Consider the following 9,989-nt stretch of genomic DNA (forward strand, 5'->3'; position numbering starts at 1 on the left):
CCTTTCTTGTGTTAAGAGAACGCGAGTAGCTTTCCAAAAATGGGCCAAGCCTACTGTTTTTATTACGACGTTAGGACCCAGATACTCTTCGGCCTTTACAGCAAATATCTTCCACAGTGGCACAGTGCCATCTCCCACCGACAGCTCCTTTGCATTTTCACACCTTGATATTCATACATAACGAAAAAGACAGCACATCATCTACTAAAAAGCACTTCAAAAATTAGAAGACAAGGAAAAAAAAAAAGAAAAATTGACAACCCTGCTTTAAATTTACGTTCTTATTGGCTTGTGTCAAGAAAAATAATTACATTATTGCAGAAAAGATCAAAAATCAATTTGCAATATGCGTACATAAGGGACAGACACAACAGACTTGACAAATGAATCAGACAGGATATTAAAGGTCATTTGCATTGCTTCATATCACAGACCAAAGGCCACTCTCTGTACAAAATCCGGTCGTCTTTTGGTAGGCATCCGAATCAGCCCCGTAATCTGGAGCTCTGTAACTGCCTTGCAAAACCGCGCTCTGTAGGAGACAAAGGTCAAGGATCTCCTAGAAAGTTCTTTATTTTCAGAAATAATCATTTATAGACACATGAGAATTTTGCCAAAATGCATCAAAGATTTAACTGTTGACAAATCTGCACACGTTATAAAATCAGTAGAGCTTATGATGGTCAATCTTGCAGCTCCACATCATGAAAGATGCCGAAGCTGGAGCAGATCTTTATTATAATAACTGGATGAAAGATAATGAGCTAGGTTTTTAATGAGATGATTTGCAGTCAAGAACAAGCAATATAAAATTAAAGGTTTAAAAAAAAAAAAAAAAAAAAGAATGGCGAGCAGCAAACTTAAAAAGAATCACAATATGCAGGTATAGATGATACTTATATAGCATTTGAACATGTAAGAATAGCTGCCAGGCAGCAAATAGCTTTGCAGTATGATCTGTGTTTGCCAGAAAGCCAAAAGAATGGCAACTGGGTGAGTCTGGGAAAGATTGAAATTTGTATACTGGCAGCCGGAAAGAGGAGGATAACTCCAGACTTAGTTAATCAGAGATCCTATTTATATTTCCTGAGAAGTCGGAAGTATCTGCATATGATCCCTTCATAGCAATATCTATACCACTATGTTGTACGCCCATATGGACTCAACTTCAAAAATGAAAAGCAGAAAATATGAAGAATGATAAAGAAACCAAAGGATACTGAATTGAAGCTTCACATGGCTTATCAGGTTCATTCATATCTTTTCTTTTCTTTGGTAATGGGGACTGCTTTGATTTGTGTTTTCCTTTACTTCTTGAGCTACAAACTTTCGATTTGAATGACTGGTACCAGTCATGGAGGTTGATATGATCGCCATGTTCTTGAGCTAGGTTATACCTAAAAGTACAGATGATCAACAAACTGTCAACTTTCAAGAAACAGAAACTCTATAGGCATCTACAACTCTTGAAATAAATTCATAATGGATCAAGGTAAGAATGAAATGACAAACTGTTCTCTGCACCTATATAAATAGATGCATAAGGGAAAACTATAAGCTTAGACATATTAGAAACATTCTGCTATCTCATAATCACACATTTCATCGAGGAGAAAGAAAGGCTCCACTCAAAAGCAGCAGAGAACTGAAATAATAATGACAAATTTCATAAAAATAAAAAACATAAATCAGACCACAGCTACAGTATTCCTAGTACATTTCATGATTTCATCACACCACAATTCTATTAATTCAAGAAGGATCAGGAAATACTTACAGAATTGATGTGTCATGCAATGATGGCAATAGGGAATGTCCACTCCTACTGCAGCAACTACATCGGAGAATTTTGTAGGATTCCAGAAGATCAATTTGAATCCTTCTTCTAGGGTCTCCAATTAAAGCCTAAATAATTGAGAATATATGAATTACAAAGATAATTGGCAAGAATCAGAGACTTTAAATCTCAAGCTTCAAAAGGGCAATAAAATTACTTTCATGACGAAGAAGGGATAGGCAAAGCTTGGAAAGTTGGGACACAAAAAACGTTTTGTTATGCTAGATTGAAGCATTCCAAATGTTAATGAGCAGTTGGATGTACCTACATAGTAAAAGCAGGCTTTGTCTAATAACATTTTATCTAATACAATCAACAGATACACCAGAACCGGACACAGAAACAAGATTGATTTCCCCTAGCATAACAAAAATCGCTCCAATTCATTTATTGTTGTCATAACAAGGCCATTATTGTATCCTCTAGTTGTCTTAAAAGATGTATTAATGTATCAAAATTTTACAAAAGAAACGAACTGAAAAAAGAAATTTGGCATGACTGACATTAAATTCCACTGGTAGCTGGAAAACTACATTTGGAAGTTTGAACAGATTATTTGGAATTGGGACCAAGAGCAAGGTTAAGTTACTAATTGTGTAGTCATTGCTTGGTTCAACCCATCCAAGAAAGAAGTAAAAGGTTAAGAAGTCCAGAGACTGTCTATCAAATTTCTCTCAAGTTTTCAGCTTTCGATTAACACCAATCAGAATTGAGAATATCCTTATTCAAAGAGCCAAATCTTCATTAAAAAGCAATCAGTTAGATCACTATCAATTTCGTGGCATAAGATAGTATGATCAAGATGACTAAACTGATGATAGAAAATGACTAGCAGAAATCAATTTTCTTGCTAGAGAACAGTAGAGCTTGTTTAAGTAGATTCATGATGGTACTATTCTTGGGATGCTTACCAATTGAAGTGTTTCAACATTCTTAAAGCAGACGATTTCATGCAAAGGTGAGCACTCAACCGGTTGCATATGATCCCTATTTAATAAATAAAGCATCTCATGTCAGAATAGTTATAGATAACAGTCAAGCATACTAAAGAAACAATAGCAGAAAAGAGGACCAAATTTGTTTACACAATGAATAGAGAAGCATAAAAATCTGGGATAAAACACGTGGTCCTTATTCTCATATGAAGACAAGAATTAAAGCCACTGGGTATATAACGATAGAAGCATGAAAACGGAAGGCAAAGACAGCTAGAATTAAGATGCACAGAATGAATTTCCATACCTAACCATGCACTCTATTAATGAAGCAGCTTTCTCATTGACCGCTCTGGATTCCTTTTCAATATTCAACTGACTCCGTGATACAGGTCTCCTGTCACAAAGATAATCAGATAAAACCACAATCACCTATTTTTCCACCATATTGAACTAAAATTGGATGTTTAGGTTCTGATTAATAAAAACACAATTTGGAAGATTTTAAAATCACAAGGTATGCATGAAATGTGAAAGTTTACAAAACCAGAAATCAGAAATATTATGTAGTGTTGGAAAACTAGATAAATTCTTCAAAGGAACTATATTTGAAAAGTAGACATAACATGCAGAGTTAGGTATATTAGATTGACAATAGCATGATAAAAAGGTTCAAGAAATATCCAGAAACTTACTTGGAAGAGTCAGCCATATCTTGTCTTGAACTCCTGCCATTTTCTAATTTTATTACAGACAGCAACTCCTTCAATTTTGCATGGATCTGTAGAGAGGAAAAAAACCCAAAAAAAAATAAAAAATCAGTTATCAATACTTTCATACATAATCAAGGTTTACAGTCATGTAAGGGTAACCAAGGTACCCTACATAATATCAAGCCAAAAGCCCACAAGCAAGCATAGACCAGATAACAGAAGGCTAAAAAGGCAAAGGTGCTGTTTAGGTTTTATGAAATTCAACATTTAGATTACTTAAATGTGACAAGTGTTATTGTTCAGTCCTTATGCAACCAGTGAAGTCCAAAAAAATAAGTCTTAGTGCTGATTGTAGTAAACAAGAATCCACCAAATAGCTAAAATGCTAAATGGGCTCATTTGAGCTTAAATTTGTTTGAAACATCATAAACAACAAATAATTACAGCAAGATCAACGGTCTATCAGTTTTTTATTTTTCTGTGGGTTATTATGGTAAAAAGAACAAAAAACACACACCCAAAGAAAAAAAGTGGGCAAACAAAAGCCTCTGAATATTATCTATTGCACAAGTATATTTTCCAGACAAGGAAGCAAAAATTTGAAGTGTATACTAAATCATGTTTCTCAACAGTTTTCAATAAGTAAAAATAAAGAATAAGGAATACAGCAGGAAATGATACAGAATGTGAAATGAGAAGTTATAGCGATATAATCATAATAAACAAGGATCAATAGTCTTTCCCAATACTTAAATTGTATACCTCATTGATATCCACAGTAAGCTCCTCCCATCTTTTAAGCAACTTATACAGCTGTGCTATTGGAAGATCCCTGATCAAAATTCAAAATTCAGTAGAATAGTGACATGAAATAAAATCATTGACCGAATTATTTATTACAAAAAAGGTGCTTAGAAGTAAGAATACAAGAGTAAGACCTAATAGTTTCTCAGCTTGAAAATTCGCACAGGAAAAGGCAATCATGAAATAGATGTCACAAAGTACAACATTATTAATTCCAAAGTTAACTTCTGGAAATAAACTTTGAGCATGCAAATTCTTTAATTAAAAAGCGTACATAGAACCCTCAAAGGAGGATTGTTGATTATTATATATTTAAATATTGTCTCAGGTCTGCTGCTTCTTCAGCATTCCTATAAGGACATAAATAACATAGAGAGCGGATTATACATTGCCTCCTTGTGGTTAAGTCATTTTTTAATTTGTAAAGCAACAATTTGCTCCTTGAGATATGATCCCTTATATTTCCATAGAAATTGACAGTTTTTTTAAAATGCAATAAATTTCATACTAGAAAGAGATACCAATTTTGTCCTCAGAAACAAAATAATTAACTCAATTGTAGGAAATGCACATAGGAAAAGGATAAGAAGACCAGTCAGGATTGTAAAAATTGTGCTACTTACCTCACCTTCTGGACTGCCTGACAGATCAAACGACCCTTTCTCATTATAGGATGTTGTTGAACTGGAAAATTATTTGAAGGAGATACACCATGACCTTTGTCTACTTTTGTGCATGTAACTGAAGTCCTAGAGCTGTACAAAGCAGGATTAAGTGCCTCACATAATAAGTCCAATAGTTGAATTCTATGACCCTTTCCTGCTTCATAGAGGCACTGCACAAGATTAGATGAGCATAACAGAAAGATTTAGTTTCATTATATGACTATCAACCTTTCTGAAATTACACCATTCAGCCATCAAAGGAGCTTTAACTTAAAGGTAGAAGCAACAACCGCCGTTATAAATTTCAAAATTACAGCATAAATATATCAATTTTCTAGTGTGTGTGTGTTGGGGGGGGAACCCTAGTTATTATATTGGGGTGCAAGATAGAGAGAATTAGGAAACTCCACAAAACTGATGGTGGTAGCAGTTGGGGGGAGGGATGGCGTACTCAGAAGTGTATGCAAAGGGAATTAGAAAAGCCAGGCAATAAAGGCAAACAAATCATGGTAAAAAGACCGAACCTACAAATTTTACTTACTGAAACAGTTCTGGCATAGACAACCAATTCATCAGAGGAAGAATCAATATAAAGGACTTGAACGAACAGAGAAAGAAATACAAGATAGAACATGACAGCCCTGATGATTGGCATGTAAAGTAAATTAAAAGATTGAAGCCTCACCAAAACCACAGTTCTCCACCGAGTCTGTGATCTCTTCAGTTCTGATAAACAATGAGCAAAGCTTTCAACATTCTCTTCCCCCATTTTATTCCTAGTCAACACATTTCATCACCTAAGTCAGCAAACATATTTCCTGCCAGCATGTTTGTGTACAATGGAGTACAGTTATGGTGAAATTTTCAGGTATTTGAAGTACCTTCCATAAGACGGTAAGTCAAAAGCATGTTTGAACATTGCTTGTAGCAACAATCCATCTTGTAACCCCTGCAACGACAAAACATAAATCAGAAAGAATAAAAGAATATAATAGTGAGCCAATCTGATAGATATAAAGGATGCAACTGCATGCAACTCCTAGCAAGGAAATTGAAAACAACCGGTAAAAATATGGATAACCAAAGCTGGAATTAACAAAAACAAAGTTTATTTGCTGGTTGTGAACCTTATGAAATGATAATATGCAATGTAAAGCATATTTCATGCTAAAAGGAGAAAAAATGGCCAACGCAAAAGTAATTGCTACTTGATAGTCTTGCAACTTTGATCACACACTACAAATCCGAAAATCTTAAACTTATGATATGATAAGAATAGTATTTTTATTTAAGGTCCAACTCTTCCTCCCACCAGCAAAGAGGCTTAACTTGCTTTTTTATAATTTAACTACCAGAATTGGGTATTCCGACAAAAGACCTTTGGTAAACTTTGACTTTGAAACTATGTTGATTCACCATTAAACACAAAGCTTAGGCTTATATGCAAGAGCCCAATAATAGGATTTAAGCCCTAAAAATTTTGAACTTTACGCCAATGATTCCTTTTCCTTCTTTTTTCTGAAAGGATCAATGCTTCCCGATATTATAGATAATTAGAGGCAAATGAACTGATCTTCAAACTCAGGTTCTTAAGATAATCAACAAGAAAACATTGGTCTGTCATTCAGCCCTTACAAAGTACAAATCACGAGAAATAGACGTTTTCAATTTTTAGTGCATCAACAATCAAGCAAAGTAATTAAAAACAAATGTCACTGTAACAATAATGTATCATATTATATATGTCGTGCGTACACTGGAAAATGCCTAAAAGCAAATGAAGAGTATAACTGATTCATTGCTGACCTCTATGTTAAACCAAAAAAAAAATGACTAATAGGTTTTTGGAAAGGTAATCTCCAAACTATTAACACAGAATAAGGAAATCCAACCTGTCTATCCTCTTCAAGGAAAAACCCCTTCAGTATAATGCTTAAAGGTTCCATGGAGAAATGTTGAGAACAAGCTATCTGCAAATTACATTTCTGAATTTAACACAAGTACAGATATAATCATGTTCATCTGAAAAAAGCCACAACATTATAACAAGCTGAAAGTAGTTATAAAAATTCAAGGTGAGTTTAAATCACTAACCTTCAGAGCTCTGATAAAAGAGGTTATAGTTCCATCCTGTCTCACGAAGTAGTTTCTCATAAAAACTGCCACTTTGTGGCTAATACTAAACCCAGAACATTGCCTCACAAGAACAGCCTCAATAATGGCATCCATTCTCTCGCTTGGGGTTCCTAAAGTGAACATACAAGGGCACAGGCGCTGAAGCACATTTGAAAGCAGTATGTTTCTTGGAGCATCAAGTGTTGTTGTAACTCCCATTATTAAGATAACTGGAATCTTCAGCACCCATTCACTGATAGAAATGAAAAAAGCACTTACAAGATAAAACTTCATAAACTTCTAAAGCACATAACAAAAAAATTTACTGAGCTTGCTGATTATTCATTTTCTTAAATTGCAAAACTAATATGCAGGCAAACATTTCTCTTTGACTGGTTTGGAAAGCCAGTAGCATTAAGAGATAACTGCCTGGTAACCCGAAGTGTAAAGATAAAACAATTTTTTAAAATATTTGTTTGATTCTGAACGTAATGGGAAATGAAACAGAATACAAATCAGGAGTGGATTTGTCAGTGCTGATAATAGGACAGATCTTGCAGCCTCGTAAGTCTCAGAAATGGGTCAGTAAAACGTTAAGAAGTAGAAATGCTTCATAAGATATCAACTCATTCAAGCTCTTTAGTTTGTTGCATAGGTAGCATACATACAGGTTAAGAGCACAGAAATCTTAATAATAAGCAATAAATATATAAATGAAACAAATGGATGCGAGAGATTACAATGTAGAAATACCTGAACATAAGTATGAAATCAGACAATACAGAACCACAACATCGCTCAATATCATCAACAATTACAACAACTGGGTTATTGTAATTTCCTTGTTCTCTGTACCAAGATGCTAAGATGGATATATCAGCAGCCTGCTCAAAAGCAGCAAACGGAACAAGTAGGAATTACTAAGTTCTTGGAGTAGGAACCAAGTTCAATTTTCAAAGGCGTATTCAGGTTTCAAAACTCACATCCAAAGGAGCCACCAAGAATTGTCTCAACAAACTTCTTAGACAACCACCAATCCCACTCTTGGCCATAAAATCTAGCGAAGAAAGGTTAGCCACATGGCATCCTTGAGATTTTAAATGTCGACCAAGCTCTTCAAACGTCAAAAGATCATCGACAAACTCCATATTTTCTGCCAAATCATTACTTGATCAAGAATAAATTTTGGAGAAAAAGCTATTTATTTAATCTTATGAAAGAAGCTGTATGAGGACAGCCCGAAAAGAAGAAAAAAATACAAAATGAGAGAAAGAGAAGATAACATAGTATACAAAATCCAACCAAGGATGGATCGCTAAAAGCTCAGATACTCTGTTATCTTTAGTATGGAGGGGACTAGGGTTGGTCTGTGAGATAACATTGCCTGGATAAGTTGGAATAAAATGTTCTACCTATTATATGACAAAACAGTTATATTAGGTTTCATAAAAAATTATACCTTTACAGCTGAAATGAGGCCATACTAGCACTTGTCAGAAAATTATAGATTAATGTCAATCAAAAAGTTTGTGGTATAGAAAGGAATATAATCAGCACATAACCATAAAAAATGATGATCCGGTAGTTATTGAGTTTAGATTTTTCTTATTCAGACAGATTGGCTCTATCAACAGAATATTCAATTGAAGGAGCACTTACTGGTTAGAACAAGCCCAGTGAATAGTTGTTTAGATGAAGCATCTGTTACAATGGGAAAAGCTTGAGTTGCTTCACGAAACGTAAACATCCCAAATGATCTAATTGTACTAAATGAATCACGAACCCATTGATGAATTTCATTGAAGACATTAGCATTGATATCCCTCAAAACATCCTGCAGTCAGGGATAGAAAATCTAAATTCTTTTGCACTTCTGACTCCATTTTGGTTATAGGAAATATGGACGTCAAATTAAACTAGATTTGGCCAAAGGAAACAAACTTTGATAGTTGACTCGATCTTCGACCACACAACCTCAAAAGCGTCCATACGCAGGTTCCCATATCCCTCGTCACCGCCCTCTTTAGCAATCTCAACATCTGGCTTCTCAACATTTTTAAGTTTTGATGGAGAAAAGTCAATCTTTTTCCTGGTTTTCACCGTTCCTGTTGAGGTTCTCTCAGGCTTCCGAGAAGAAGCTTCGTGAAGAACAAAGAATGGCTGTAAAAGAGAAAAACAAAGACATCTAAACCTTTCATTTCATGACTATCAATTAATACAAAATGAGATTATAATGTTGAACTATTAAGCAGGCAACCCATGGGACCTGACCCCCATACACCATATTTTTAACTATGTTAAAAAATGCATAATAAGCATGAAAAATACAAAATAAAATTTGACAAGAAAATTTCTTTATTTTCCAGCAAATTTTGTCGGGAAACAAACATGGTATAAAGTGCGCAAAAGCTACGTAGTAGAGGACAGAAGAGTTAAAACCTGCAGGTGATTCTCCGTGGTTTCGGGACTTGAAGGAGGCGAAGAATCGGCAGCTGCTGCAGATGGCGCCATCATTGAGAAATAGGGAATTAATCAATTTTATTTTGATTTAGGGTTGAGGCTGCTTCTTTTTTCACTCATCGTTCTGCCTCTCTCTTAATTTTGGCGGGAAAATGCTGGCCGTGGATGTAAATTATTGGAGATTCGTCGTCGTGCGAACCTGGCGAGCCGGCCAGACCGAGCCGGACCGAATTGATATTCATTTCTGGCCGTTGGCCCAACTCTGTTTGGGCTTTTAGTCCATTTTCCTTAGCTTCATTTTTTAGTCTTTTGTCGTGAATGAAGCCCACAATTTACTTTATTACTGAAATCGAAGTATTAACTGAAAATTTTATGTGGAAAGGTCTCGTTGGTGGATTCGATCATTATAATTCTCTCATTATCTGACTTACTCTTAAAGTCTTAAATAAGATTCATTTAT

General features: G+C 35.0%; 1 protein-coding gene across 3 annotated transcripts; it reads right to left on the minus strand.

Annotated features, from left to right (window-relative positions):
* Positions 1-265: 265 nt before the first annotated feature.
* Positions 266-9,672, minus strand: LOC18045310 (origin of replication complex subunit 3). 3 transcript variants are annotated; one of them, XM_024186814.1, is made up of 17 exons: positions 9,509-9,672; positions 9,011-9,229; positions 8,729-8,903; positions 8,053-8,222; positions 7,823-7,953; positions 7,049-7,322; positions 6,847-6,924; positions 5,836-5,903; positions 5,640-5,730; positions 4,913-5,124; positions 4,248-4,317; positions 3,468-3,553; positions 3,080-3,169; positions 2,749-2,824; positions 1,778-1,905; positions 1,221-1,397; positions 266-532 (listed from the first exon to the last, which is right to left on the minus strand). In XM_024186814.1, the coding sequence occupies exons 1-17, from the start codon at positions 9,581-9,583 to the stop codon at positions 427-429; spliced, it is 2,226 nt and encodes a 741-aa protein (XP_024042582.1). In that variant the 5' UTR covers positions 9,584-9,672; the 3' UTR covers positions 266-426. The 3 variants fall into 3 exon arrangements, with proteins under 3 accessions (XP_024042582.1, XP_024042584.1, XP_024042583.1); XM_024186816.1 differs by lacking the exon at positions 9,509-9,672 and having other exon boundaries at positions 8,729-8,770; positions 8,853-8,903; positions 9,011-9,022; XM_024186815.1 differs by lacking the exon at positions 9,509-9,672 and having other exon boundaries at positions 8,729-8,770; positions 8,853-9,067.
* Positions 9,673-9,989: the final 317 nt, after the last annotated feature.

The sequence above is a fragment of the Citrus clementina genome, unplaced genomic scaffold (genome assembly GCF_000493195.1).
Source record: "Citrus clementina cultivar Clemenules unplaced genomic scaffold, Citrus_clementina_v1.0 scaffold_4, whole genome shotgun sequence".
Classification (NCBI taxonomy): Eukaryota; Viridiplantae; Streptophyta; class Magnoliopsida; order Sapindales; family Rutaceae; genus Citrus; species Citrus x clementina.

Bases quoted from the DNA above. Each gene is read 5' to 3' on its own strand.
- LOC18045310 (XM_024186814.1), bottom strand. From the start codon at position 9,583: ATGATGGCGCCATCTGCAGCAGCTGCCGATTCTTCGCCTCCTTCAAGT. The intron at 3,554-4,247 runs GTATACAATTTA...TCCTCTCTACAG, and splicing joins TTACTGTGGATATCAATGAG to ATCCATGCAAAATTGAAGGA. The intron at 1,398-1,777 runs GTAAGTATTTCC...CTGTACTTTTAG, and splicing joins TTGCATGACACATCAATTCT to GTATAACCTAGCTCAAGAAC.